This window comes from Trametes versicolor, assembly GCF_000271585.1.
Source record: "Trametes versicolor FP-101664 SS1 unplaced genomic scaffold TRAVEscaffold_7, whole genome shotgun sequence".
NCBI lineage: Eukaryota > Fungi > Basidiomycota > Agaricomycetes > Polyporales > Polyporaceae > Trametes > Trametes versicolor.
In genome coordinates this window covers 1,516,990-1,544,062 of record NW_007360327.1, presented here as the reverse complement: position 1 = coordinate 1,544,062, position 27,073 = coordinate 1,516,990, and the positions used below count along the sequence as shown (strand labels likewise).

General features: G+C 58.4%; 11 protein-coding genes across 11 annotated transcripts; 5 read left to right on the top strand and 6 right to left on the bottom strand.

The window, feature by feature from the left end:
* Nucleotides 1-45: 45 nt before the first annotated feature.
* On the bottom strand, nucleotides 46-936 carry TRAVEDRAFT_72679 (uncharacterized protein; the record flags this gene model as incomplete). Its single annotated transcript, XM_008041567.1, has 5 exons — nucleotides 815-936; nucleotides 629-757; nucleotides 509-576; nucleotides 233-441; nucleotides 46-165 (listed from the first exon to the last, which is right to left on the bottom strand). The coding sequence occupies exons 1-5, from the start codon at nucleotides 868-870 to the stop codon at nucleotides 46-48; spliced, it is 582 nt and encodes a 193-aa protein (XP_008039758.1). The 5' UTR covers nucleotides 871-936.
* A 1,411-nt stretch (nucleotides 937-2,347) lies between these two features.
* Nucleotides 2,348-3,750, top strand: TRAVEDRAFT_150210 (peroxisomal enoyl-CoA-hydratase). Its single transcript, XM_008041566.1, has 7 exons — nucleotides 2,348-2,486; nucleotides 2,545-2,671; nucleotides 2,732-2,795; nucleotides 2,860-2,942; nucleotides 3,002-3,107; nucleotides 3,167-3,552; nucleotides 3,620-3,750. Exons 1-7 carry the CDS (start codon nucleotides 2,392-2,394, stop codon nucleotides 3,659-3,661), a joined length of 903 nt encoding a protein of 300 aa, XP_008039757.1. The 5' UTR covers nucleotides 2,348-2,391; the 3' UTR covers nucleotides 3,662-3,750.
* A 264-nt stretch (nucleotides 3,751-4,014) lies between these two features.
* TRAVEDRAFT_169571 (cytochrome b5) lies at nucleotides 4,015-4,928 on the top strand (the record flags this gene model as incomplete). The annotated part of the gene is made up of 3 exons (XM_008041565.1): nucleotides 4,015-4,455; nucleotides 4,509-4,686; nucleotides 4,743-4,928. The coding sequence occupies 3 exons, from the start codon at nucleotides 4,015-4,017 to the stop codon at nucleotides 4,814-4,816; spliced, it is 693 nt and encodes a 230-aa protein (XP_008039756.1). The 3' UTR covers nucleotides 4,817-4,928.
* A 1,369-nt stretch (nucleotides 4,929-6,297) lies between these two features.
* Nucleotides 6,298-7,830, top strand: TRAVEDRAFT_59255 (uncharacterized protein). The gene is made up of 3 exons (XM_008041564.1): nucleotides 6,298-7,140; nucleotides 7,195-7,393; nucleotides 7,453-7,830. Exons 1-3 carry the CDS (start codon nucleotides 6,398-6,400, stop codon nucleotides 7,660-7,662), a joined length of 1,152 nt encoding a protein of 383 aa, XP_008039755.1. The 5' UTR covers nucleotides 6,298-6,397; the 3' UTR covers nucleotides 7,663-7,830.
* A 173-nt stretch (nucleotides 7,831-8,003) lies between these two features.
* TRAVEDRAFT_21191 (uncharacterized protein) lies at nucleotides 8,004-11,508 on the bottom strand (the record flags this gene model as incomplete). Its single annotated transcript, XM_008040866.1, has 9 exons — nucleotides 8,004-8,032; nucleotides 8,134-8,191; nucleotides 8,326-8,583; nucleotides 8,639-8,858; nucleotides 8,904-9,105; nucleotides 9,148-10,757; nucleotides 10,866-10,968; nucleotides 11,046-11,202; nucleotides 11,332-11,508. 9 exons carry the CDS (start codon nucleotides 11,506-11,508, stop codon nucleotides 8,004-8,006), a joined length of 2,814 nt encoding a protein of 937 aa, XP_008039057.1.
* A 246-nt stretch (nucleotides 11,509-11,754) lies between these two features.
* Nucleotides 11,755-15,820, top strand: TRAVEDRAFT_29660 (ATP-dependent protease La). Its single transcript, XM_008040960.1, has 8 exons — nucleotides 11,755-13,404; nucleotides 13,461-13,759; nucleotides 13,815-13,982; nucleotides 14,038-14,084; nucleotides 14,137-14,375; nucleotides 14,430-14,864; nucleotides 14,920-15,187; nucleotides 15,241-15,820. Exons 1-8 carry the CDS (start codon nucleotides 11,932-11,934, stop codon nucleotides 15,498-15,500), a joined length of 3,189 nt encoding a protein of 1,062 aa, XP_008039151.1. The 5' UTR covers nucleotides 11,755-11,931; the 3' UTR covers nucleotides 15,501-15,820.
* Nucleotides 15,821-15,835: 15 nt separating this feature from the next.
* TRAVEDRAFT_48664 (HET-domain-containing protein) lies at nucleotides 15,836-17,758 on the bottom strand (the record flags this gene model as incomplete). Its single annotated transcript, XM_008041132.1, has 1 exon — nucleotides 15,836-17,758. The coding sequence occupies one exon, from the start codon at nucleotides 17,756-17,758 to the stop codon at nucleotides 15,836-15,838; it is 1,923 nt and encodes a 640-aa protein (XP_008039323.1).
* A 3,051-nt stretch (nucleotides 17,759-20,809) lies between these two features.
* TRAVEDRAFT_126532 (uncharacterized protein) lies at nucleotides 20,810-21,034 on the bottom strand (the record flags this gene model as incomplete). Its single annotated transcript, XM_008041563.1, has 1 exon — nucleotides 20,810-21,034. A coding segment is annotated over one exon (225 nt), but the record flags the coding sequence as incomplete, so codon positions are not given.
* Nucleotides 21,035-21,650: 616 nt separating this feature from the next.
* On the bottom strand, nucleotides 21,651-22,732 carry TRAVEDRAFT_48662 (uncharacterized protein; the record flags this gene model as incomplete). Its single annotated transcript, XM_008041131.1, has 3 exons — nucleotides 21,651-22,476; nucleotides 22,535-22,648; nucleotides 22,713-22,732. The coding sequence occupies 3 exons, from the start codon at nucleotides 22,730-22,732 to the stop codon at nucleotides 21,651-21,653; spliced, it is 960 nt and encodes a 319-aa protein (XP_008039322.1).
* Nucleotides 22,733-23,825: 1,093 nt separating this feature from the next.
* On the top strand, nucleotides 23,826-24,265 carry TRAVEDRAFT_59252 (uncharacterized protein; the record flags this gene model as incomplete). The annotated part of the gene is given in 2 exon segments (XM_008041562.1): nucleotides 23,826-24,015; nucleotides 24,035-24,265. 2 exon segments carry the CDS (start codon nucleotides 23,826-23,828, stop codon nucleotides 24,241-24,243), a joined length of 399 nt encoding a protein of 132 aa, XP_008039753.1. The 3' UTR covers nucleotides 24,244-24,265.
* A 1,467-nt stretch (nucleotides 24,266-25,732) lies between these two features.
* Nucleotides 25,733-27,051, bottom strand: TRAVEDRAFT_65385 (uncharacterized protein; the record flags this gene model as incomplete). Its single annotated transcript, XM_008041561.1, has 3 exons — nucleotides 25,733-26,789; nucleotides 26,844-26,957; nucleotides 27,032-27,051. The coding sequence occupies 3 exons, from the start codon at nucleotides 27,049-27,051 to the stop codon at nucleotides 25,790-25,792; spliced, it is 1,134 nt and encodes a 377-aa protein (XP_008039752.1). The 3' UTR covers nucleotides 25,733-25,789.
* Between the last annotated feature and the right edge of the window lie 22 nt (nucleotides 27,052-27,073).

Here is a 27,073-nt window from a genome sequence, read left to right as displayed (position 1 = left end):
CTGCGCTAGCCGGCCCCCGAGCCATCTGGCACGATAGTCCTCGGCTCAGTAGGTGTATACAAGGTGGCGCGCTTGGCGTCCGAGTCGCCCGCCCATGCATGTTCCGCACCCGGCGTTGAGCGCGATGAAGAGCAGGAGCGCTGTGGCGGAAAGCGCGATCCACACCTGCGGGACGACGGGAGTCGGGTTGACGTGAATTGGTAGTGCGAGCGGTGTAAATGCTAAAACCTACCGATGGTCCGTAAGACGCGGAGAACCCTTCCGCGTGGAAGCGATCCCTGGCAACGGTGAAGAGGTACATCGTGACGCCGAAGCCTCCGGCGCATGCTAGGAACGCGAACGTTGATAGCAGCGCAAACAGGACGTATGGATATCCGCGGTCTCTACGAGAGAAAATGGCGGGTATCAGGATAAGCGCCCCGAGCAACGTGAGCCCGGCAGCTGGTTCAGGTTGAAAGGGATTAATGCTCAATAGATGTCGTAAGACTTCAGTCTTCGGAGCACTCACCAACGGGGTACAAGACCAGTACGGTAGTCAGCGGGTTGGTTATTTGCGGTTCATGATGGTATCCTAGTCTGATACACAAGGTCAGAGTGCGTAGAGAGCGTTAAAATCGGCACGACGAACGCTTTCGCCGTGCAAGTACCCGTGAGGTCGTTGCAAAACCCGAGAAGCCCAAACTTGATCCCGCCGGCGAAGTCGGTGCGCAGGAAGTAGAAAGCGCCGATAAAGGGCGTTGAGAACGTCACTAGTACACTGTTTGGTAGTATGTTCAGTAGTTGCTAACCCCGTGTCCGCATGGAAAGCACGTACAGCAGAACGATTGCAGCGAGGTTCGCCATAAACATGAGAAATATTGGGCCGCACATTGTGCCCTACTATTCATGCGCTCCTGGTAGTTATTTTGGCGTAAGTGTCGTATGGAGATGCGCTCCGGCGTTTCGCGTGGTGGGATGGTTCGTGAACGGTAGACGTCGGTACTCAGCTTAAGCCGAAGGGATCGGCGTGACTGGGACGGTAGGATTCGAGTTGACCAGTAAGTCGACTTAGAGCCGTTACTTCGTGAAAGGTGTCGCGGACTATGTGCGGTGATGTAGCGAAAGACACCCTCCGACAGACTGTGCTGGTCGTCGCAGAAGAACCTGGCGGTCGAGCGCGTCGACGCGTTCGGGGAAGCGCAGCCACCGAAAGTCGAACTCTCGCGAAGCGCGCCCGGCCCGGCTCGAGGTACATTTGCGCTTTTCCGGCCCGTGTGTCCGGAGTAGTTGAGGATCAAATACAGACGCTGAGTCGCTCATCCGAGTCCTTTCGTTCAGACGTCGACGATTCTCACTCAGGCTTCAACTCAGTGAGCCGGACGACCGTAACAGTGAGTGCCACTCTCACTGAAGTAAACGACTATCAGCTCTCACTTATAACGGTGCTCCCAGCATACAGCCGAAAGCCACGCATCGCAGACGCTCTCGCAGTGTGCTCGCAGTGATTCTCACTGCCGCCATTCATTTCCAGTGGGTCTTAGTAAGAGCCACTCTCAAAGACTTGGTATAAGTATACTCCAAACAGAGTAGGGTGCCACATACAGTCAGTGAAGCATCTCCTTTTACGCTGCATATGGACAGACTTTCACCCCTCTCAGATCAAGCCTTTTGTCGCGTGCCACTGACATTCAAGTTGTATATTCGCTCGTCAGTAGCCATTCACCCGGAATATCTTACGGCAAACTGTGTTAGGGCTCACAGATACCGCCAGGTATATGAAAGCTGCAACGATCGTGCGCACTATTTGCTTGGCGTTTTGTGCGTGTCACGGTGCCCCAAGCCTTTATTAGGCTCTCCAAGTGGGTCAATGTCCAGTAACCGCTTGTTTCGGACGCCAACATCGCTCGATGGCTATGCCGGCGCCGGAATCATGCAGACATTGTACTATCCCGTGGTGATGGTGTTGACCTCATGATTCAAGTTGTGCGCTGGTATCCGGGACCACTGACCTGCACGCCCTCGGCGATGGCCTCGGGGTTCTTGTGCAGCTTACTGAGTTCTTACCACCCGCCCTAATTGGCTGTTATCTACGAATGGGTGCATTCTATAGACACCGAGCCCGTTCCTATGGGCCATCGCTAGAGTTCGATGCCGTACTAACCAGCTCGCTGCTGACGTCTTTAGTTGTACGTCAGATGAACCAGCAGTGCGATCCATCCGGCTCTCTGTGTTAGGTATGCAGTACGTACTCACGGGTCAACTGACCGCCGGCTTTGAAGGTGCCCGGGGCCTGAATCCAACTCAATGGGTTGATTCTCACCCCTGTACATATACGCCAACAGTAACCCACTGACCCGTTGTGGTTATACGTCCTTCAGCCAGCCTCCAAGTCCGCCCCCTTACCAGCACGAAATGTCGACGCCAGATTATGCGAAACTAGGTTTCACCGCTATCCGTGTCGAGCTTGACAGCTCAGTCGCGGTTGTCACACTCACGCGCTCTAAGCAGTCCGTGCATAGTTCTATCGTTATTACCAGCCGCGCTGACATCGTGATTATACAACAGGCGTAACACGTTCTCCGCTGAACTTGTTGACGATCTCATCAAGTCCTTCGATCTCTTCGACAGAGACGACCGTGTTCGGGTCGTAGTTCTGACCGCTGAACCTACCTCTCCGGCATTTTGTGCAGGCGTAAGTGCCGACATAACCCGCACAACCTTAGAAAGACGAGACTGATTGCGCTGACGCTAGGCCGATATTAGTGGCGGGTGGGGAGGACTATTTAACCCGGAGGATCAAAAGGAAGGCGAGCACGGTCAGTCCAGATTTCATTTGTACTTGAGTTTGACGTGACCAGTACTAATCCGTACTCTTCGTAGCCCACAGGGACACTGGCGGCAAAGTTGCGATGGCCATATTCCGCTGTCGCAAGATAACCATATCCGCTGTGAATGGGCATGCGGTAAGTTGACGTGCCGGGAATGTCGCTGCCTCCGATGCTCATTATCGCATTGCCTACAGGTTGGCGTAGGTGTCACCGGGCTTCAGCTTCCCTTTGACATCCGCTTCGTGTGGGCTGGTGCCAGACTAGCTTTCCCCTTTGTTCGTCGTGGCATTGCCCCTGAGGGTAAGCTCCGTTCTATCTGTCGCACAATTTTGGGGTCGTGCTCAGGCCCCAGTCCACAGCGTGTTCGTCCTTCCTGCTCCCGAAGCTCCTAGGCCACTCTCGTGCCCTGTCGCTCTTCCTCACGGGACAAACTGTCACCCCAGATTCCCCTCTCATCTCCGGCCTGTACCACTCGATCCTGCCGACCCGGGAAGAGGTGTTTCCCGCCGCGCTCGCTCTTGCGAAGGACCTCGCGGCGAACACGTCCCAGACGGCCGCTGCGGTCACCAAGGCCCTGGTCTGGCACGGATATGACACTATGGAGGAGCAGCACATCGTCGACTCTCGGGCGATCCGCGTACTCGGGCTCTCGGCCGACGCTGCGGAGGGTGCCCTCTCGTTCAAGGAGCGCCGTGCGCCGAAGTTTGCGGACACGCTCGCGAAGCTGGCGCCGTGGATGCCATGGGTGAGTCAGTCTGCAGCTGAGCGTGACCTGCAGGACGCTCTTTCTGACACATATACCCGGTCCGCAGTGGAAGGAGGTCAGTGTCGCACACAGGAAGAGCAAGCTGTAATGCTGCCGCGCAGCTCGTGGTGGACGCATTGCTGTCACGAGTTCTTGTGTACTATCGATTCTCCGACCTTCGTGCTGAATAAGACTGCCTTTGGCGTGAATTGTTATCGTATGAAAGTTCGTAAGGTACATGTCGGTGCATGTCTTTCCTACTTTGCAGCCAATGGCAGTTGTGGCTACTGTCAAGAATGGGCCTCGGAGCTCGGGCGGGCCAATAAGACTCTGCGGATATGGGCGTCTCGACCTTAGCGAGCAACCTAGCGATCGTTTATATGGACCTTTCTTCTCTACCACCACGGGCATCCTATCTGTGCTTCCAATTCCCATAGATTCAGCTATCGTCGTCCACGCATCATGGCATCGTATCTCCGAAGTTGGCTTTACGCCCAGAATCCCACCGAAGAGGCACCTGCAGCTCCTACCATCGTCGAGACTTCGCCTCCGCCGCCAGAAGACGACGACGATGCGGAGACTGTTCATGGGGATGATGATGCGCCCCCAGCGTTTCCGGCAATGAACAGCGCACAGCGAGCGACGGCGACGTCTCAAACGGAGGCAATACCCCGAATATTGACGGACGCGCAACTTATGCCGCCACCACCGCCGCCCTCCTTGGCTAGTCGAAGGCCTGGCGTGTCAGGCAGCTCCGGATCATCTCTCGGTGCATCTCTAATGGCACCCCCTACTACCCTGAAACCTCCACCACAACCTGCCAAGAAGGGGAAGGTCGCCCTTGCACCCGGACACGGTCCCCTTGACTGGGCGAACCTAAAGAAATCTGGGCAGAATCTCAGGGTACGTCCTTTTGTATTACCTCCAGCGCCGGTGCATTCTCATGTCCGGGTCAGGGGACAGACTCGGTCCTGCGAGTGACACCTTCCATGCTTAAGGAGCATCGGACGCGGGACGACGCATGGTCGTCGTTCAGCGGCAAGGTGTACAACCTGACTGCATACCTGCCATACCACCCCGGCGGGGAGAAGGAGCTCCTACGAGTGGCCGGGCGGGACGGCACGAAGCTCTTCGGTCCGTGTGTCTCTCGTCAGCGCACATACGGCGCATGCTGACTGTACTGCCTACAGCTGCGACACATGCCTGGGTGAACATCGACTACATGCTGGACGAGTGCCTAGTAGGCTTCATGGTGTCAGAGTAGAGTTCGTAGCGCTTTTTCGCGCGCCGCCGTTCCGTCAACATACCTAGAACTTTAGATATCCATACCTGGACGAGCAGCCTAATTACCATGGTTTTCCTTGTGGGCGTAGTTGCATACCCATCTATACACACAGCGGAAATTACTGCTATGTGTCGTATCCAAGTGCCGTTCATATTGCTGCGTGTAGCGGTGAGGTCGCCCAATACAGCAGCGCGTCCATCCGGTGATTTGCGGCCTCCGAGAAGCGCTTCCACAAAAGCCGTTCTGCAAGCCACCACGACCACCACGATGTCCTCGCTCGTCTGACGCGCCTCTTCCTCTGTCACTGGGCTCCGTTTCAATTGCTGCGTGCTGATCATTCACAGCGCCACTCATTACCGTCTGAGAACGGAAGAAGACCACACCGGAGTCGCGAAATCCACAGAAAACCGCGCTCAGCGCACGGATGGCTCTGCAAGCGACTCAGAAATCCCCCGGCCTCACCGGCTCACCAGGACACCCGGGACTCGACAAGAGCAAGAAGGCCGTATACCAGAACCGTTCGTGGGTCCGAGGAAGAGATCCGGAGCCCGTGGACGACTCGCCGGACGGCTCGGAGACGGGGCGCCCGTCGCTGCTCAGTCGGTTGGAATCACCCTCGCTCCTCAAGAGAATCGCGCCACCTGCAGAGGTTGCTGCCGCATCTAGTCTAGCGGCCCGCCTGAAGAATTCCCCTGCATCAATTGACACGGGCGTAAGTGAAGATTACGACGAGGACGTGGACATGCGCGACGCGGAGGCACCCGTCCCGAACGGAGTGCAAGTCAAGATGGAAGAAATTGTAGCGGCCCTACCGTCACCAACCAGGGAGCGGAGAGGATGGAAAACGCGGGGGGCGCGCCCGACCATCGATGTGGTGAGTCGCATACATACACCTCGAGGAATTCGGGAGAGTAATGTGGTGCGCCGCAGTTTGGAGAGCCGACCGGACCTGTCACCGCAAGTGAACCTCAAGATATATACGAAGATCCTACAGAAGAAGACGAGGATAGTTCAACCCCTGAATCGGATCCGATGCCTGTCAGCGACACCGTGGTGGACGCCTTCCTTGTTGATATAGCAGCTATGGCGAAATTTCCTGCTACTACGCCACCCCGAGTTCCTCCTACGCTCCAGCCTCCTGTGTCGAAAGAAACACTCTCCACTTCCGACGGCGACGTAGACATGACCCATGATCATCTCGTGTCTACGGATGCCGCCCCACCTCCCCCGCCCTCTACTCCCTTGCCGAAGTCTTTACTCGAGAAATGTCGCGAGCTCCTTATGCCGACCATCTTCCAATACGCCAAACGGCGCGATCCTGCCTTGAACGAGCATGTTGCGAAGCAGCGTATTCTCGCCCGTCTATCTGATGACCGATGCTCGGAATTCGTACAATTGGCTAAACAGATGCAGATGGAGTTGAAGGCGCAGGGGGGCAGAGAGCCAAGTCGGGATGTATCCGTGTCGGGGACTGTTTCGGTCTCCAAGAGGCCACTAGAGGAGGCGGATAACGAGGGGCAGCCTGCACCAAAATTGCCTCGTACAGACGCGCCAGAGGAGATGAATATTGGGGGCGGAGATGTGCAGACCACGAGGGGCACGCGACCCTCGACACCCCGGCGCGACCACGGCCACCTTGCGTCGATTGCTGAGGGGAAGAGCAGTACCGCTAATCCTGCTTCGGGGCTGTATCCTGAACCCCTTCGAGCTATGTCACCCCGACGCTCCGACACGCCCATGTGTGTACCTGCCACCCCCTCCGCTTCCACCCCCGTCACTCGATATCCTGATAGCCAGCCTGCCGTCGTACCGCCTAAAGAGCATCGTGTATCTGGATCGGGAGACCCGGGGCTTCTCATCACTCGAAGTCCTGTGACTTCCGAACCCCCCTTTAGCGCGGAGGCCTCCTTGCGATCTGCCACCATCTCGCACTCTCCGACTCCCTCCACCCCCGTCCAGGATTCTCGCTCACCACCTCCAGCTGAGACCCTTGCCACGTTCCGGTCGTTATCGCTAAATCCGTCACATCACGAATCGGACCCTGTCACGGATCCTTCACCGGCAAACACCAAGGACCCACCAGTGGCGCAAGACGCGGACCAAGACGTGGACCAAGACGCGATGCAAGAAAAGGAAGACGTGTCAATACACCCTTTGGAATCGGAGGCCTCAACACTCGTCCCTGCGGTGTGGCACGCGGTCGAGGGCAGGCCCTCCGCTGGCGTCGAGACCTCCGAGTTCTTTGTCGACAACCCCACAGCCAAGGCCGCACGCAACTGGGCGCTGCGTGAAGAATTGTTCAGGTATGGAAGCGCAAAGCGCTTCTTATAAGTTGCTCATTGCGTTTGCGCGCGTAGGTTCGAACACAGGCACGTCCGAGTGCATCTCCTTTGCCTGCCCAAGGCATCGGTCGAGGAGGTCTACCAGACCCTGCCCCCAGACGCGTCTCGCGCAGAGATCGTTGCCGCGCTCTGGAACATTGAGACGGACTGGCCCCTCAAGGGCACGCTCGTAGTCCAGGCCGATGCTGATTGCGCAATCAATACGTGGATGCCTGTATGTACCCAGACGTGTAGCCGTGAGCTCCTGCTGATCATGGTTCATCGCGCTTCCAGGACCCACATTCCGGCCCACTGGACATCACTGCGGCAATCAGGCACGGCCAGAACAGTTTCAAACTCATACAACTTGCGGACATGTCCAGCAAGCTGTTTGTGTTCCATGCTGCCGAACCATCCGAAGAAGAGCGCAAGGCTGCCAGCTTGTGGAGACGCTCCGTGTCGATAATCTCACCGCAAAGCCCAAGGCCTCAAGACCGACACTGACACCGGCCATTCTCCCTGGCGTACGTCGGTGCTTGACCCCATCCTATGTCTGGCCAACACCCCTTCTTGCGGCCTTACCGCGCCCACGCCCTTCGCCATGAAGCCTGGGCCTGAGAGTACGGCTGCATCACACGACCGACGCGTTCCCTTCGTCTTTGTCTTACCCACAAGCGGGAATTTGCCATGCCACCACGAATCATGGCATGCAGGACGGGGAAAGGTGGATGCCATCCGACGCGGTACACCTGTAGCTTGAACGTGGATGGGTCGTATAGTAGGACGGGAGCTGATCTGGAGCTGACCGGGGATGGGGTGGGGTCAGCAGCTATGTTATTAAGGGACTATTTAGCAGTGCTCGGTAACTCATACCCTGTACATGTAGCATAAACAGCATCCACACACATCGAACTTTGGTGAAAGCAAGAGCGACACAGCGGCGCAGAGCATGATCCATCCGACAATATTACCTACAGTGTACAGTATTTACACGCATTACCAGGCCCCTCAGATCTAGAGTCGGGGTGTACACCTATAGTACCACATCACAGCGACCGTCCCTCGCGCACGCGGGCCCCCCGCGGGCGACGGCGGCGCACCGTCCAAACACGCGCAACAGTCGTCAGCGCGCGCCGCCCATCCCGCACACGGCTAGCTGGGACTCACGAAGCTCGACCCCAGCAGCGACGCGGGGAACAGGCGCGGGACCTGCAGCTCGATGTGCCCGAGCCCATGCAGGAACTGCCGCCACTCGCGCTCCCGGTCGCGCGCGGTCTGCAGCTCGGCGAGCTGTGCGCGCGTCGGGTGGTGCAGGAGCGCGAGGAACGCCCGGTCGGAGTGGTCGCGGTATTGGAATAGGTGGATCGAGTTGAGGCCGGCATGCAGCTTGCGGGTCCCGAGGTCGACGCACTTGTCAACGGTGGACTGCGTGAGAGTTGTTAGTGAGTGGTGGGTCCGCGTGGTGGACGACGTGACGTACGATGAATGGCGGCGAGATCGTAAAGCGCTCGCCGCCCTGTCCGCCCTCGCCCGCGTTCAGGGCCACGAATGCGGTCCCGTCCTGGGGCCACGGGGCCGGGCGGCCGTACTTCGCGATATCCGCAGCGCCTGCCGGCGACTCCGGGGTGACGTCCTGCAGCTGAGCAGTTGTGTAGGACGCAAACGTAATGCACAGGGCCGTAGAAAGATCGCTGTGGCCCCTGTCAGTGAACGAAGCACGGCGCGGTTCGAAATATGACACCTACTCGGAAGTTTTGCTGCGGTCAGTCCACCTCGCGATCTGCGCGAGCTCATCCGCGGAGAGCTCGAATTCGAGGACCACGGGCCGACTGGCGGGCGTCATGGAGGAGGCTCCACGTACCATGTTGAGGACACGCGCGGACGCGGAGGCGAACGGGGACTGGTCGTCCGGGGCAGTTGTAATTTCCATAGCAGCTGGCCGAGGCGCTATTAAGTCGCAAGCACACTGATGTGTCGCAAGGAACTCACTCGTGGAATTTGTACTGGGCGCAAAACCGTTCGTAGCGAGTGGTGTGGAGACGGCAGGGACGGCGAGGGGAGGTTCTACAGCAGGCGTAGGGGTAGAAACTTTTGAGGCAGATTGGATGAAGAGGAGCATGCGCTCGACCTCGGAGCCTTCCTCGGACTCTTTCGACGGGGTCGGCGCTTTGCCATTCGTCAATAGCTCCGTCGGAGCCATACTCGGCAACTCCCGCGTCTGTGTGTGCCCATCGCTGGGTGGTCGTGCCTCTACACTTAACGCAGGGTCGTTTTCAATGCCGTTGGGAGCGTCTCCATTCGGAACGATCTCTGCCGATCGATCCGACTCTGTCTCTATGTCCATTGGAACAGGCGACTCTGCAGCAGCCGCAGCTTCCTTAACCATGCCACTTGGGTGCGTAGAAGCTTCGCCCTTGGGTGGAGTAGACGCTGGAGGTTCAGGTGGAAGGGGTACAGGAGGCGCAGCAACAGACGTAGACGCACTGGCAGAGCGCATCGAAGACTCTCGGCCGTTTGCCAATCCGTTCTCAAGGCCAGGGATCCCGTCCACGACCATAGGTTCTGGCGGTTGCTCGTCCACGGCCATAGGCTCTGGCGGCTGCTCCCCAGAAGGCATTGGGAGGAACTTGAGGCCAGGTGGGCCACGCTTCCTCTTCTTCGTCTTCTTCGTCGCAAGCGGCGACGGCAGAGCATCCCCTGCCAGCGGCGATAGCGCCTTGTGGGGAACAGCCGACGGGCTCTCGACTGGCGTGGAGCCGTTGGGCTCGTTAGAACGCCTCGTGAGGGACGGCGCGAGCATGACAGGCGATTCGGGCGCCGGCTCCTCTTTGGCGAGCAACTTCGCAGGCTCGCTTTCCGATATACGGTCAGGTTGCGAAACCGAGGCCGTGCGCGAAACGTCTCGCAGGGGAACGGATGGTGATCGAGACTTTGTCACAGGCACTGTCTCAAGGGTGGATGGCGCGGTTGGCCCATCTCGCGAAGCAGAGGTCGCCTCGGAGTCGGAAGTGATCCCCACGAGTGGCTTGATATCCTCTGACGTCTCCGCAGTAGGGTAGGTGGTTTCGGGAACGAGAGTCGGGGTGTTCACGACCGTACTTGGCGCCGTGCCGGTCGGATCTTGATTCGCAGCGGTGGCCTCTGCGGCATGAGTGTCCTTGTACCAGTTGAGGTCGGCCTCGATGAAGTCAAAGTCCACGGGCAGTGTTTTCCGCCTCTTGGCCTTGCGCGAGTGTTCGGGTGCCATCGCGGGGTCAGTAGCTACTGGTGAAGGTGTGGGGTTAACTTGGGAAGCACTCAAGGTCTTTGTACGCGGGAGAGGCGTCGGCCCCGTAGGCGCGGGCGTCTGTGGTGTTATAGGCGCTCCTGAGAGGACTGCTACCGCAGTCGTACTTGGAGTGGGCGGTACAGGGGTCCCTTGAGCTTTGGCAAGCGCGAGCACGGCTAAGATCTGGGCCTCGGTCAATTTGGGTGGATTGGCGGGGTCGAATCGCGGAGGGCCCGCAGAAATCGGTCTTGGTACAACCGGTTGCAAGGGAGCGGCGGTGGGATGCAAAGCGCTCGGAGGTGGCAACGGCGCCCCGGGTGTTCCTGCTACACTATCGCACGGCGTCAGCCTTTCATCCGAGCGGGATCTGTGCGCATGCTACCCTTTCGACTGGCTGGAGGGGAGGGAGTAAGCGGCATTGGCGTCGAGAGATACTCACGAGGCAATCGGGCTGTTTGTCGCGGACGGGGAGAAGAGCGTCTGCTGCGACAGGAAGGTGTCAACGTTGTCGCACAGGGCCTGCAACAACCTCCGGAGACGCACTTCACGCGGAGACAGAGCGGTGTTCAATGTTCAGCTGCGCGGACACAAAGAAGCAGAGGGCGTGGGACGGGCTCACGCTGCAGGGCGCTCTCCGAGAAGAGCATGGCGAAATGCATCACGGTCCGCAGGATCTTCACATATGCATCTGCCCATGGCCTGACGTCGTCTGTGACTCTGGACACGTGAAAGGGGGCGGTGGATCTACTGTGGCGGAGAACAGTCTCGTGTGCGGTCTGTTGCGTACCGTTCTCAGCGCGAATCACTCCGGTGGACAAAGGAACGGTGTCCATACCTCCATCAGCGATATGATCTTCGACACGCATTCAGCATATGGATCTCAGCTCGCCATGGGAAATACTCACCATAGGCCTAGCCCTCGTGTAATATGCCTTGTCCCTGCTCAGCCATCCCGACAGTTTATCCGCGGCTGTGGCAAACTCGGCGAGATTGTCGCTGGAAAGGTTCTTCTGGAATATTGGGAAGAGTTTGTCATTGTTTTTCTCCGCATTCCTAACGATAGAAGCGTTTTTATCGGACATTGTTCTTGTATTTGGAGGCTATGATGAGCAGGACATTGGTGCAGGTGAGCGCTGATGACAAGGTCGGTGCGCCGTCGTGCTGCAGTTCCCAGGCTGAGCGAAACAACATCTTATCTTATCTAAGCATACCCGGAGGAAATCGCATCTTATCAGATAAAAGTCGTCCGTTTCCGGTGACGCGTCACACTCGCGCTTTCTGACGCATCTCCCGCTGGGTCGCGCATTTACTCATCCCCGGTTCTTTCCCTCTCTCCCTCCTCCATCCCTGCCTCTCTTTTCCTCCCTGTCCTCGCTACACGTAGCCTCAGGCAGGTTATTTGACCTCCGGCGGAGCGCATGAACATCTTCGGAAGCATACGAACAGCGACAGGCTCCGCGCGGACATGTAGTCGGCGGTTAGGCGACCCAGGTCCTTCAAGATGGATGGTCTCTGCTGGACCTTCTCGGGCAGCTCTGTCTGCTACGAGAACCCATCTATCTGCTCGACGCACATTCTACTCGTCAACGGTCACTGATTACACACCCACGACTGCACTCCGCCTTCCTCGCTGGGTCAACAACTCGAAGTCGGGCGCACCACGCGACCAGCAGTCAAGTAATTTGCCTGACGATGCGGACTCGTCACAGACAGGTGTACGGTTGGACAGTGCAGAAGATGGCCAGTCCCCACCACCGGCATCCACGCCGCCCTCCGCCCCTCCCTCCTCGTCTTCATCTTCTTCTGGAGATGGATCAGACAGTGCGGACCCACCGGCGTCACCTCCGCCAGAATCCCCACCACCGTCACCAACGTCTATTTCCAAGCAGTCTGTCCCGGAAAACTACCCTCAGGTCCTCGCTCTGCCTATCGCTCGTCGTCCGCTCTTCCCTGGTTTCTACAAGGCAGTGGTCATCCGGAACCCCGAGGTGGTCTCAGCTATCAAGGAGATGATGCGTCGCGGCCAGCCCTACCTCGGTGCCTTCTTGCTGAAGGACGAGAACGCGGACAGTGACATCATTACGGACATCAACTCGGTACATCCTGTCGGCGTCTTCGCGCAGATCACCAGCGTTTTCACGGCATCCAGTAACAAGGAAGGCGAGAAGGAGGAAGGGCTCACTGCAGTCCTATACCCTCACCGCCGCATCCGGATCACGGAACTTGTGAAGGCTGGTCAACTCGCGAAAGTCGAACCGGTAGAGAGTGCACAGGCAGACACTACCACGGAGACCGAGGTCCAGCTTCCGACGCCCCCTCCCGAGCGCGACGGTCCGCCGATGACCATGCAGACGTCTTTCCTCGAGAAGTTCTCCGTCTCGGTCGTCAACGTGGATAACCTCGCTACTCAGCCGTACAACAAGGACGACCAGTACATCCGCGCATTCATGTCGGAGATCGTCTCTGTGTTCAAGGACATCGCTCAGCTCAACCCTCTCTTCCGGGATCAGATTGCCAACTTCTCCATCAACCAGGTCGCGTCGAACGTCTTCGACGAGCCGGACAAGCTCGCAGATTTCGCTGCTGCAGTATCCACTGGGGACCCGAACGAACTGCAAGATGTTCTCGAGAGCTTGGTTGTCGACGACCGCTTGCGCAAGGCCCTACTCGTGCTCAAGAAGGAGCTTATTAACGCTCAGCTCCAGAGCAAGCTCGCACGCGATGTGGACAGCAAGATTGCCAAGCGCCAGCGCGAGTACTACCTCATGGAGCAGCTCAAGGGCATCAAGAAGGAGCTCGGCATGGAGTCGGACGGCAAGGATAAGCTGATCGAGAAGTTCAGGGAGCGCGCAGCCGCACTCAAGATGCCCGAGGGAGTCCGTAAGGTCTTCGACGAGGAGCTGAACAAGCTCCAGCATCTCGAGCCCGCCGCGTCAGAGGCCAACGTAACCCGGAACTACCTGGAATGGCTCACGCAGGTACGTCGGGCATAGATTTGCAAGGACCCCCCTGCTGACGCGCTACCGTCTCTCAGATTCCGTGGGGTCGTCATTCGCCTGAGAACTATTCGATCTCTCACGCGCAGACCGTTTTGGACGAGGATCACTACGGCCTGAAGGACGTCAAGGACCGCATCTTGGAGTTCCTCGCTGTCGGGAAGCTTCGCGGCACCGTCGAGGGCAAAATCATTTGCTTGGTTGGGCCCCCGGGTGTTGGAAAGACGTCTATCGGCAAGTCGATCGCTCGTGCTCTGAACCGCCAGTTCTTCCGCTTCTCCGTCGGAGGTTTGACCGACGTTGCGGAAATCAAGGGTCACAGACGCACATACGTCGGGTATGTGTGCATGCACCTAGAAGACATTTGCACGCTGACACAGTATCTCATGCAGAGCCCTTCCTGGCAAGATCATCCAGGCGCTCAAGCGTGTAGGCACCGAGAACCCGCTGGTGCTTATCGATGAGGTTGACAAGATCGGCCGCGGACACAACGGTGACCCGGCGAGCGCCCTGCTCGAGATGTTGGACCCGGAGCAGAACACAGCCTTCCTTGATCACTAGTGAGCATAAAGTTCATATTAAAGGTGCAAGAAAGACTAACATCATTTTCTCTAGCATGGACGTCCCGGTTGACCTGTCCCGCGTGCTCTTCGTGTGCACAGGTACGTTCACTAGGCCCTTGAACGATTTTGATACTTACCACGTCTCCCATAGCCAACATGCTCGACACGATCCCAGCACCCCTACTGGACCGTATGGAGGTCCTTGAAGTCAGCGGCTATGTTTCCGAGGAGAAGGCCCAGATCGCCTCCAAGTACCTTGGTCCCCAAGCGAAGGAAGCTGCAGGACTCAAGGAGGCCGACGTGCAGCTCGAGCCGTCAGCTGTCGACGTCCTCATCAAGTACTACTGCCGCGAAAGTGGTGTCCGTAACTTGAAGAAGCACATCGACAAGGTACGTCGCTGATCAATGTGCACCAGGATTTGCTTTCGAACAGTATATCCCTAGATCTACCGGAAGGCTGCCCTCAAGATTGTGCGGGACCTTGGTGAAGATGTGTTCCCCGAGCCCACTCCCGTTCCGGCGGTGGAGACCGCGGCTGTTGACGCGGCGAAGTCGGACGAATCTGCTGAGGCCTCCTCTGCGGTGGAGAAGCAGGATGCGCCGCCAGACACTCCCGGAGCCCCAGAGACCTCCACTCCCCACACCTCAGCGGCTGAGAAGGAAGAGAAGGAGCGTATTGTCACGACCGTCCAGCGTGAGCCCGTCAAGGTACCCGAGACCGTGCACGTGCGCATCACCCCGGAGAGCTTGAAGGAGTACGTCGGCCCCGCGGTCTACCAGAAGGACAGGTTGTACGTTCAGGCGCCTCCCGCTGGTGTGAGTACCGGCCTCGGGTACCTCGGTAACGGCTCTGGAGCTGTCATGCCCATCGAAGCCATCGTGAGTCTTCCTGCAGTCAAGACGTAGCTACGTGTTGACATATCACACCCTGCAGTCCATGCCTGGCAAGGGTGGCATCCTCCTTACCGGAAAGCTCGGCGACGTTATCAAGGAGAGCTCGCAGATCGCACTCTCGTGGGTGAAGAGCCACGCCTACGAGCTCGGCATTACGAAGACGCCGGACGAGCTCTTCCTCACCGACCGGGACATCCACGTGCATATGCCTGAGGGCAGCATTGGCAAGGAGGGCCCGAGTGCAGGCACTGCGCTCCTGTCAGCGTTTGTGTCCCTCTTCACGAAGACGAAGATTAACCCCGACATTGGTGAGTCCTGCTATACATGTTGCGGCTGGAAGAATATTGACATCCGTGATTAGCGATGACGGGTGAGATCTCGTTGGTTGGAATGGTGCTCCCCGTTGGTGGTTTGAAGGAGAAGATCCTCGCCGCTCACCGTGCAGGCATCAAGACCATCATCGCGCCTGCGGGCAACCGCCCCGACATCGAGGAGAACGTGCCGGAGAGCGTCAAGACCGGCATCCGCTTCGTCTACGTCGAGGACGTCAAGGAGGTCCTCCACGAGGTCTTCCGCGGGGAGGCAGTCGCCGAGCGCTGGAAGGACACGCTCTCGCTCTAAGCAGCCTGCACCATTCGCCTCCACGCGCCACCCCCCAGCGCCACCCCCGAGGCGAACCAACCCCTCTTGTATATCTGCCGTGGTGCGCTCCGTTAGGGTGCGGCCGCGCAGGATGCAGACGCTGCACGCGACACACGTAGATGTCGACACAGGCCGACTGCCGTTTCGCCGTCATGGGATGTGGCGGGGGACGCTAATACGTACGTACTACTACAGCTAATGGGCCGCGTCGCCTCGGCTTAGAGCAGGGCCCCACTACACAACCATCCGCCACCTGTATATTATCACGTCGCACGCCACTTCAACCCAGCTCACGTCTGCATTTTACAACGTCGTTACTGTGAGGAAGAGTCCGAATCTGCAGTAGACATTGGGCCCGCGAAGAATGTGCCAGACACCTCGATTGTGAGCCAAAAATCCGAGTCGGGGCCTTTGTCCAGGCGGTGCTCACGAGCCAGGGTCAAATGCAACGCACCGGGGGAGATATCTGGGGCGTGCTGGAACTCGTAGTGCGACCGAGCGACCTCCTGGGAGCCCGTGAGGGACACATGCGAGTGCGCTGTCTCGGCCCCACATGCACACGCCAATGCCTGCGACTCCCTGGCCCCTCCCTCCGTGCTATGATCGTAAGAGCGTGGGTGGTACAACACCCGGAACGCAGGGAAGACATAGGAGCCTCCGGACTGTCGATGCCACACGAAGTCGATGTGAATGGACACACTGTCGTGGGCCGCTCGGTCTTGGAGTTTGAGGACGTGAATATGCGTGCGTTCGTGCGCTCTCGGATGTGTAGGCGGGTCGTATGTTAGTCGGTATCCCTGTCTGGAGAGCACCGAGGAGCACCACGGGTACGGCGCGAGTTTTAAACGTGTCCACGCTGTCGGAGAGCACGTCCAAGCAATCTGGCCGCCCGCACCGCGCCCAGGAGCATGTGCTAGCGAGAGCTGCACGCAGAGCTCCATTACGGTGAACAACGATAGGCATGCGCCGATGTCGTCCGGGTCGAGCGCAAACGTCCGGGCGGTGAACGCGCAGTGCGCGAAGCCTTCACGACAGGTTCCTACCAATAACCCAGGCGTGCCCGGGTTCGCGGAGACGCAGAGCGGAAGCGCGACGAGCCGGCCACTCCCGTCTTGGCACGGGAGGATCGCGCAGAAGTCATAAGCGGAGCCACCCTTCGCGTCCAGGGTGCGATCGCGCGCGGGACATCCGACAAACGCAGGGGCGCCCTCCAGGTGTCGTGCATGAGCAGCATAAAAGCGCGTCCGGACTCCATGCGGGGTCAGCGCATAGTGCAACCCTGGCAGAAGGGTCGTGAAAGGCAGGCCAAGCCGTGCCGCGAAGTCCTCGTCTGACACCGGGGTGATGTCTGCGGCGTGCTCGAAGTCCGCAGGCGAGCGCGCAAGGAGGCCCCAGCCGCCGCACGGGAGCGTCGTCGTTCGCGTAAGCGGCCCACGCCAGGCGAGGATGCTCTGGTCCGGGATGTTGCGCAGGATCTCTTCCTGAAGCCGGAGGAACGCACGTCGGCCCTCGCCGTATATTGTCGGAAGGCTGACGTCGAAGAGGCCCATGAGCGCGTACGCCTCGTCCTCCGGACGTGTGGTCGTGCGCGTCGCGGCCCAGGACATGCGTCGCGCGACGCTGACGCTATCGAGCGTGGCTTCGCCGGTGAGCACTGCGCGGTCGATGCCAGTGATTCGCTCCAGGATGTCCGCAAGCGATGTTTTTGTGCCGAACGCGTTCCAGCGCTGCGTGAGGAAGACCACGACGGCCGGAGCGAGGAGCTCCTGCAGGGTCCACCCGCGGGTATGCCATCGGCTGCACGCGAACTGGGAGCCCTCAGCGAGGACGTCATCGTCGTCCTCGACGTCAGACAAGTACGCGTAGCACACGCTTGCCATGCGATACCACTCGAACATGGAGTTGATCGCCTCCGAGAGCTCCGCGCTGCTCGACTGGTCGATGCAGCACGAGTCGATCCAGATGAACGCGTAGCCGTCCTCGCGCGCCGCCGCGCACGCACCACGTATCTTGTAGGACACGGCGGGGTCGTCCAAAAAGGAGGTCTCTTGGGACTCCTGTAATGTCTCCTGGGACTCCTGTGATGCGTCCTGGTCGCGCGCCGCCTGGATCTTGAGGAGGTCCTGGTACGGCTGCTCGCCGTCGGGGGACCAGGTATGCGAGAGGATGGCGTACCGCACGTCGGACGGATTGTTGATCCATACGAAGGCCCCCGTGTGCGTATCGAGCAGCCGCATACTGTCTTGAACATGTAAGCTGAAGGTCCTTTATGACGACGTCTGCGGTACTGACGTTTTGTTTGATGTCCACACTGGTAACTGGTCATAGCATTGCTCCCGTGTACGCCGCTCGCAACGGCGGATGAATATGTAGGGAGGTTGGGCGTGCTCTGTGGCTTTTGGGATGATGGTGGTGACTCATTGACTCGTCGGGGAGAAGAGGCGCAGGAAGACGACGTCGACTGGGACACGCTCCCAGATACAATGTCCCCATGCCAGGTCCTGCTGAACAGATACGTACTTATTTGCGTCGCCTTGGACAGCCTCGGCGTGCGCCTGGCAGATTGACACATGGTGGGAACTCGATACGAGCAGCGCCTGCAGAAGACGGTCAGTCAATTCGCGAGCGCTGAGCACTGCGGTACCTCGATAATAGCGACTGCAAAACGACCTGGCGGGTGCGCACCCTGCAGCCTGAGTATAAGTAGCTCGTCACTCAGTGCTAGTCACGAATTGTTTCTTGGACGATATGGACGAGAAGGTTTGTGTAGCCGCTGCTTGGATGTCCATCCAGATATCTCCAGCATATGTATCAGCATGGAACCAACCTGGGTAGAACGGTACTCACTTGTTCATGAAACATCCGTGCAATTCCATACGTATTTGTGTCTCGCATGTGAGTACAATTCTCATAGGGAGGGCAACTCACAATCAAGATGCAGTCGTTCGCGATGCCATTCTCCACCACGCAGGGAAGACGCTATCTGCAGACAAGGGGAGCAACAACGAATGACATACGCAACGGATATGGATAGCTATGCACAGGGGGGAGACTCGACGTGATGACGGGAAATAGAAGTGTACCAGGATGGGATGGATGGACGGATGATGTCGAGGACGGACGGAATCGATTCGTGACATATAAATCAAAGCTCGAAAACGCGGACGTGAACAACGATGTGCACACGGCTGTAGTCAGTGAAAACACAGTGATGAGAGGCGATGTTGCTGTTGAGGGCGCGAGGGACGTTGGGATGGGGGATAACGCTAGGCATAAACCATAAATGACGGGGCATAATGAATCTGTACGGGGCGGCGCGGACGGCCACAGCGGCGTCCGGTCGGTATGTGCGTATATGCGTATGTATGTTGGGTTCCAGATGACGGAGGGGCGAATGCGAGGATGTGTCAATTATATGTGCGGGCGTGAGATGCAGCGGGGGATGACAGCTAGGCAGAGCGAGACTTGGATCTTCTACGCGAGCCCGGAGAACGGGGACCATGGAAATCAGAACCGCCCTCCAGTCGGGACACGGGGAGCAGTCACTGAGCGAGGGCGGCCAATCCCGCTGGTCGTACTCGCCGTCCGCGAGAGTCCGACCGCCGACGGCCCAGGAAGCCTCGACGCCGGCCGCGGAAGCGTCGACCCCGCGCCCGAGCCCGGCGCAGCAATACGGGAGGGCGGCCGCAGTCCGCTAGCTCCAACGGCGGACCTCAGAACAGCCGCGCTCGCCGACGCAGCTCGAGAGATGCCAGAGGGGGCCTTGACCTGCCTCGCAGGAACCGCAGTCGCACTGCGCGGCACACTGCGCTCCTTGGCCGGCAAAGCCGGGCGCTGGATGCCCGCCGCTGCGAACCGGGATCCGTCTTGAGGACGAGCGGCGCGAGAGGCAGAGCTGCCGGCGGAACTCGAGCTCGACGTCGACGTCGAGGTGTTGTGCGAGGATCCCTGGGGCGGCAGCCCGATCACCACGCCCGCAGCGAGCATGCTCGCGGGCGGACGTTGCACACCGCGGTAGTTGGGGCGCGGGTGCTGAGGCTGAGGTGCCGAGATTGTCGCAGGGGCGGCGACAGCAGGACTTTCGGCGGCCGTAGGAGAAGACTTCTTGGTGACAGGGTCGAGCTTCTCAGCGGGTTGCCTGGCGGGTACAGGATCTGATGTCTCAGCGGCCGGCGGAGTACTGTAAATCCGGCCGGTCATCTTGAAAGTCTTCTTCATGATGCGCAACGCTGGCACAGGCACGGGCGGTGGCAATGGCTCCAACTCCATCATGAGAGACGGCTCGTCAAGGGACACGGGCGAGGTCGGTGGTGAGGGCGGCATCGCGACATGCTCCGCCGATATGCGAGGCGAATCGACTGCTAAAGAGTCAGCACGTGGACGGGGTATATAACATGATAGAGCTTACATCGTGGGGTCGATGGCGGCGGAGACATGGGTAGCGGCACACGCATGGCGGCCGTGACAGGGGAGTTCGCCACAAGCACGTCGATGGCAACCTTCGGTGGACTGAAGACACGTCGAGTCTCCTCCATCGGTTGCTCTTCGACAGGTGCAAGCCTGTTCTTGATGCCCTTTGTGGCGGGCTTACAGTTCTCCTCGTCGAAGTCGAACATTGTGTCGTCAGCCCCAGCCCAGAACGAGTCCTGCGCGTTTCCCAAGAAAGAGATCTTGTCGTTCAGTAAATCAAAGGACATGTCGTCGGACTGCATGTGAAGGTGGAAGGACGAATGCAAGTCGACTGACGTCCGGCGAGGATCGTCCGGAGAGAGCTGAGTGAGTGCCGATGTGGGACGAAGCCTGGACTGGCTCGTCGCAGGTGTCTCGATAGGCTCTTCGTTGTGCCCGAGATCGAAATTAGCTACACTTGGCGTCTCGGGAGCGCATATAGTGATCTCGGGAAACGGAGACGGAATACGGCCGTCTTCGGAGACCTCCTTCCGGAACAAAGGAGGTTGGTCTGCAGTGGTCGTGGTGTCATCGGCGATGCTCAAGGCAGAAAAGGTGATCGAGTTGATTACTTCTGCGAACGGGGAGCCATGCGGTGCGGCGAGCAGCGCTCGGAGAGGTTGTTCCTTGGGAGACGGAGACGTAGGAGCAAATGCGGGGGCCAGGAGCGGGCGGCGGGAGTCTTGCAGCGGCCTCGGGGTGTCTTCCACAGACAATTCAGCCAGAGGCGTCCGAGGAGCAACAACGGCACCCGAATTCTCCCCCTCATTCTCAGATTGCTCCTCGTCCGCATCGCTACCGTCGTGCACGGTGTCGTCCCAGAGCATGCCCTGGGCGGGCGTGTCACCAAAGTCGATCAACTGACCCTTGGGGGTCTGCGGCCGTGCGTCCTGTGCTTTGGGAGCAGCATACATGCGGTTGAAAAACATCGTGACGTCGCCGACCGAGATGTCATTCTCCTTGTCAGAAGCGCCTAGTTCGGGCGAGGAGTCGCGGCGTGGGGTAGAGGGCGACTGCTGGAGAGGATCGAAGAGGTACAAGACACTGTTGCGTGGCTTGGCCATGGTCGTCGTGCGCAGTGTGGGTGGTCGTGAGTGTCGTGAGGGGAGAGAGCAGGAGGAGGCGGAGGTGAGAAGAGAAAGAGGCGTGGCGGTGGTGGACGTTGACTTGAACGATCGTCCTTAGCCGACGAGGCGTAGGCGCCGATCACGTCGTGGCTCATTTGTTGCATCACGTGATCGCGACGCGCCCCCGACCCGCTCGTTCCCGGCATCCAATGTTTGGAGTTGGTACAGTGCATCGGGAGGAAGACATTTATACCTAATCGCTGCTAATACTAAGTGCTTGTGTAATACGTGCCCTAGGCCTAAGGCCCTCCTAATGGGCCGATTGCAATCGAAAAGCCATGGCTACTGGTGCTCACGACTCTGATAGTACACATTGGATAAACATACATTGAATTGGTTGAGCTAGCCTAACATACACACACACATACGCTCTTCAAATATCACCAGGTGTTTCCCACATCTTACGAAACATTTCCTGCAGGAGTTCACGGCGCCTCTGCTCCTCCGGGCTTGGTAGCAGCGCGTCCAACTCGTGCGCATCGTCCCATTGGAAATACCAGGATCGATATGGTCCTCGATTCTTCGTGAGCTCCTCTTCCCAGTCTTCATCGAACTAGTCCTGGTAGATATCCTTGATATCCGCGACGACCTCCTCCGTCACGTCCTTCCACTCCTGTTCCGGCTGGCCCAGTTTTACCCGCTCGAGCGTATCAATGGCGACCCGATCGCCAACCCACTTCCCTTCGTTAATCTTGACCGACTCGTTCACCATCGCACAGCTGTCGTCGGGCGAGAAGCAGAACCGCGTGAAGAGCGCCGTGCCCAGGTCGGCCGCACACGACTGCAAGAACGGCTGGACGTCCCCCGGCTGGCCGCTCAGCTCCGCGAGCGCGCCCGCGCGCACGTACTCGCGCTTCGTAGTGATGCACAGCGCCCAGTCGTCGCGCGCGGGGAACGTCACGGCGAGCGCGGCGACGAACAGGCGGCGGTCCGGCATGGGCAGTCTCACCATGAACGATCCCAGATCACGCACACCGCGATACTGGCCGGGCTCGATGCTGATCTCGCTGAGACCGGCGTAGCCGCGGGCATCTTCGGGACCGAGGCCCTTCGCCTTGAGCTTCTCGAGGATGCGGTCCTTTTGTGCGGGGGGCAGCAGTCTTTCGGGCACGCTGTCGAGGCTTGCGTAGTCTCCGAGGCACGCGATTTGGCAGTGCGCCCAGCCGGCGGAGCAATAGACGCGGGATGCCTTAAGCAAGCTCCCCTCGGCGATTAGGAGCAGTTTCTTGCATGTGATGGCGAGGCATACGCCGTCGAGGACGAGTAGGTCGGCGTCATTGAGGATCTTGTCGAGAAGCTCGTCCGGCAGCGAGAGCAGACCTTTCTTCGCGATAGGACCCTGTGGGAGGGTGTTTGCGAGGTATCCTGCGAGTTCAGGCCTGCATATGTTGTGTCAGGCGCACGGACCGAACGAAAGCTTTGAGAGGAATACTTTACACAGGGTAGGGCATGGCTAAACTGCGCACGAGGAACGGCTGTTTGGAGAAGAGGATACTTCCGAGCTTGAGCCCACCCTCCGGGTCCGCTTGCTCTAGTCTGTTGACGTTGAAGCTGAGCATGGCGAGTAACAGAGTCAGCCACATCATACAAGTGAGTATCGATGCGACAGACGTACAACTGCCAGTATTGACCCATGGTCGATGTGACTGTAGTGGAGATGTTGATTTCGAGGGGACCTTCAGCGGTGATGGCGGTGAGTAACGAGAGGCCCAGCAGCGGCGTGCAGGTACTAGTTTATATGTTTTTGGAGAGGGTTATTGTTGTGATATAAAGCTGCAACTTAGCCACCTCTCGATCATGGCTTAATCTAGCCAGGGAGGGAGGACAATCGGTGCGCCCAATGGAGCTTATGTGCTATTGGTACCGGCACTGCCTGTCCCACCCCAGCACCGGGTAATATATGGACGTACCCGATGGCGAGCGAGACACGGCGCAAGCTCAACAATTGTTGCCAGTGCATCGGTGGCGGGCGGCAACTTCTGCGTCGCGCGTGAGTATCAGTATATGCCCTGGAACTCCCGTACCTGAAGCAGCATGTACACGTCGTCGTTCTGCAATGAGAGGATGCTGGACGAAAACTTCGGCGCCCCACTGAGTTTATGTCAAAGTCTGATTGAGCGCGATGCTGCGCCCCGTAGATGGCGAATATGGCTAGGCGGATGGGGGGAGGAGAAGCGCTAGCGATGCATGCGGCAACATATATGAGCGCCAATATGACGCGTGGCTTCCTCGCCGGATAGTATTCAAAGACTCATCGTCGCCGTCGTCGCTCGTCGTCGTCCACCGTCAACATTTGGACTTGACCATGATGCAGGTCGACATGAACGCACACATTTCTCAGCCTATCAAGCTCGCCGAATCACTCCTAGCGTCTGTGCGCCGAGAGCGCCATCGCTTAGATCTCGGGCAGAGGTATGTGCTCATCGCAACCCAGACCTCTCGGCAGAATATCACCCACTCACCGCTGCTCAACCCAGCACCCTAGATATTGAAAATGTAGGGACATGTGGAGACGTTTCACAAGATATGGCATTGACATCCAGTCGACCAGTTGCGCTTGCTCGATCAGCTCGCATTCGATGTCGTCAAGACCGTCCGCGGAATCATCAACTCGTACTCCCCCGTAGCCCGACTGCCACCTGAGCTACTCCTCAAGATCTTCGAGGATGTACCTCGACGATGGTCTGGCAACTCAGGAGCCATTCCTGTCGAGTTTCAGTCGGAGAACATGTGGAAAGTCGAAGACCTTTGCCCACTCACTGCTGTCTGTCGTCAATGGCGCAATTTGGCACTGGTAACGCCGTCGCTATGGTCAACAGTCCTATCGGACGATTCTCTCGACGAATGGCCTCAGAATGTCGCATTGTACAAGCGCTACATTCACCGATGCACTCATGGTCCTCTATACGTCATCCTTCGTGATATCCGGGACCGCAGTGCCAGCGCAGTACAAAACAAACTTGAAGATATGCGCGAGCGTGTACGAGAGCTCTATGTGGAGGGTTCAGACGACATGCGTTCCAATGCCGGACTGGCCCTCCCATTCTTACCCAATCTCGAACGCTGCGCCTGGATCAATCACGCCATTGACACCCAAAGCCCAGATCCCTACAAATTCTGCGACTCACTACGGCTCCGCACCCTAGAGCTCCGCCGCCCACCATGCATCCCCTCGAGCTCATATCCAGCACTGACATCCCTCTCCATCATTGGCCCGTGCTCAGAGGGCGATTTCAGCCAACTTTTACGCCTTCTCTCGTCGGCACCCCAGCTACAAACCCTCATCTTCGGATATTTGCACGAAATGCGAGCTCACCCTCACACACCTCGTGTGAACCTTCCGCACCTCCGCAGACTCGAGATGAAGCATCAAAACGACATCGGAGAGGACGGGCGCATCCAAGAGTTCCGAGACGCACTGCTCATCTCAGTGATGACTCCAGCCTTATGTGCAGTCGAGTTCGGTTTCATGCTCCCTCAAGATGTGCTTCCTTCCGTGAGGCACTTTCCGCGCATCCGCTCCGTCACACGCCTGAGGATCGGTCTGCTCATCAACCGTCACATCAGCCTCCAGTTCTCGACCGAGGACGCCTCTCTCTCCGTGTCTCTTGCGGTAGAGTCGTCGCGCGTCGCAGAGTATCCAGCGATAGCGATCACCCTGCGTGGCGCCTTCCCCGCACCAGAGTTCGCGTCGGTCTGCAAGCTCTCGATCGACGGCATGTTTCTGTGGACGCTCTGCGGTTCACGCCCTTTCTCCATCCTCTGCGCGTTCCCGCGTCTTGTCCTACTGCGCGTCGCACCCAAGGGCAGGCTATCCAATTCCCTGGACCAGGTCTCGCAGAACCTGGATTTTATGCTCGAGGCGCTGCAAGTCAACACCGATGGAGCGCAATCTGCCGCAGCCGTAGTGCCGGTAACGTGTCCGAAACTGGTGCGGCTGTGGATCGACTGGCCCCGCGTGCGCAAGAACAGACATAAGGATGTGCACGACAGGCCCCCGCGGGCTGTCATGGAGCGTCTACGGGAGCTAGCCAGCGCGCGGGCCGCGCGTGGACACCCGCTCAAACGGGTGTCATCTCGCATCCGCGGGTGTGGCCCAGAACGGGAGCGGTGGCGTACACTGTGGACGAATATGACGGTGCCGCCGCCCGTATGCTCGCCTTTACGAAACTGGCGAGGGTCGATCATGTGGAGACTGAGCTACTCGAAAAGGAGTTTGAAAGAGAGTGGGATCGGGTCGACGATGGAGAGGTGCGGATGCGAACCTTTCTCCTCGACCCTTGAGTTTTATCTTACGTATATGTGCTCCCAATAGGGTGATCTGTAGACGACCGTAAAAAGTGACACCCGGTGTTGAGCGGTAGGACCCTTTTAATCCCAGTGCATAATGCGACCGTGCATAGTCTGTGTGAGTACCAAAGCTATCAGCGCTCAGCTCGCTATGTTGGATCAAAATGTCGGGACATGGCCACCAGTCTCTGCAAGGAATTGTACGAGACAGTAGGGCGGAACCCGAATGATCACATTTTCGAAAAGTGCAGCGTCGGCGTTGCACGCCGGGCATGCCGTGCGGATTATCGTAGTGCCGCCGTACATACACATAATAGTAAGCGTCATGAACGTCGCTTCCTCGAAAGCATATATAATCAATGAGAGTATAGGTGTCCACTTTGCCTCGCTCTTGACAGTCTCCTACTCTAAGTCAACAATGCCTTGCCGCCGCCGCTCTCGACGTATCTCCTCCTCCGGGGATGGAAGCAGGTCACCTATGTGCCACGGTTGGTCCCAGTTGTAGCACGCGTAATCGAACGGGCCATGGAATCTCTTGAGCTGCACCTTCCAGTCCTCCGGCCATTGGTCCTTGTATATCGCCCTGATGTCCTCGACGACCTCGAACGTCACGTCCTTCCACTTGTTCTCCGTGTCGCTCCGGACCGCGCGCTCGAGTGTGTCGATCGCAAACCGGTCGCCGACCCACTTCCCCCGGTGGATGTTGACTGACGTGTTTACCATCGCGGTGTCTTGGCTGAACGAGTAGCAGAACCGTGTGTACAGCGCCGTGCCGAGGTCGATCGGGCAATCCTCCAGGAACGGCTGCACCGAGTGCGGCTTCCCGCCCAGCTCCGCGATGGGGCCCGCGCGCACGTATTCGTACTTCGTGGTGTTAAGCAGCGCCCAGTCGTCGCGCTTCGGGAACGTCACCGCGGCGGCGGCGACGAACAGGTCGCGGTCGGGCCGCGGGAGTTTCATTACATAGCGCCTGTTCTCGTGCACGCCACGGTATAACCAGATCGACGCGTGGCCGCAGAGATTCTCGATATCGAGCAGTCCCCCGTAGGAGACCTCGTCGACGGCCATGCCTATCTTCTTGAGCCCGGCATGGATTTTGGTCTGAAGGTTCGGGGGAAACAGGCTGTCCGGGGCCTTGTCGAGCTGTGTGTATTCGCCGAGGCACACGATCCGGCAGTGCGCCCACAAGGCGGAGCCGAAGTCGCGGCCGTGCTTGAGAAGGCCGTCTTCGGCGACCGCGAGGATCTTCTTGCACGTTACGGCGAGGCAGATACTGTCGAGTATCGGCAGGTCATCGTGGTAGAGGATGATGTCGATGAGCTCGTCTGGAAGCGAGAGGAGGCCTTTCTTCGCGATGGGGCCGGGTGGGGGACAGTTTGCGAGCAGTTTTGCTAGTTTCGGCCTGAATACGTGTAGTTAGCAGTTGATGAAAGCGAATATAGTGGCGAGGGCTTACAGAGGATATGGTATGGTCAAACTGCGAACGAGAAATGGTTGTTTTGCCATGAATATTATTCCAAGCTTGTAGCCGCCGTTCGGATACTCGTATTGCATCCTACTGAGGTTGAAGCTGCAATGAGCACCAAGTGCTAAAGTGAGCCGGTTTGATCATACAACAAGACGGCGAGGATGAGCCAGACGTACAACTTCCAGTCTTGGCCCATGGCAAACGGAGCTGTCGAGACG

What these genes read in the sequence shown, in the direction of transcription:
- TRAVEDRAFT_150210 (XM_008041566.1), top strand. Translation starts at nt 2,392, where the DNA reads ATGTCGACGCCAGATTATGCGAAACTAGGTTTCACCGCTATCCGTGTC. An exon ending in TCAAAAGGAAGGCGAGCACG is followed by an intron (nt 2,796 to 2,859) that starts GTCAGTCCAGAT and finishes TACTCTTCGTAG; the next exon opens with CCCACAGGGACACTGGCGGC. An exon ending in TGGCGCCGTGGATGCCATGG is followed by an intron (nt 3,553 to 3,619) that starts GTGAGTCAGTCT and finishes CCCGGTCCGCAG; the next exon opens with TGGAAGGAGGTCAGTGTCGC.
- TRAVEDRAFT_59255 (XM_008041564.1), top strand. Translation starts at nt 6,398, where the DNA reads ATGAATATTGGGGGCGGAGATGTGCAGACCACGAGGGGCACGCGACCC. An exon ending in CTGCGTGAAGAATTGTTCAG is followed by an intron (nt 7,141 to 7,194) that starts GTATGGAAGCGC and finishes TTGCGCGCGTAG; the next exon opens with GTTCGAACACAGGCACGTCC. An exon ending in CAATCAATACGTGGATGCCT is followed by an intron (nt 7,394 to 7,452) that starts GTATGTACCCAG and finishes TCGCGCTTCCAG; the next exon opens with GACCCACATTCCGGCCCACT.
- TRAVEDRAFT_29660 (XM_008040960.1), top strand. Translation starts at nt 11,932, where the DNA reads ATGGTCTCTGCTGGACCTTCTCGGGCAGCTCTGTCTGCTACGAGAACC. An exon ending in ACCTGGAATGGCTCACGCAG is followed by an intron (nt 13,405 to 13,460) that starts GTACGTCGGGCA and finishes ACCGTCTCTCAG; the next exon opens with ATTCCGTGGGGTCGTCATTC. An exon ending in ACAGCCTTCCTTGATCACTA is followed by an intron (nt 13,983 to 14,037) that starts GTGAGCATAAAG and finishes CATTTTCTCTAG; the next exon opens with CATGGACGTCCCGGTTGACC.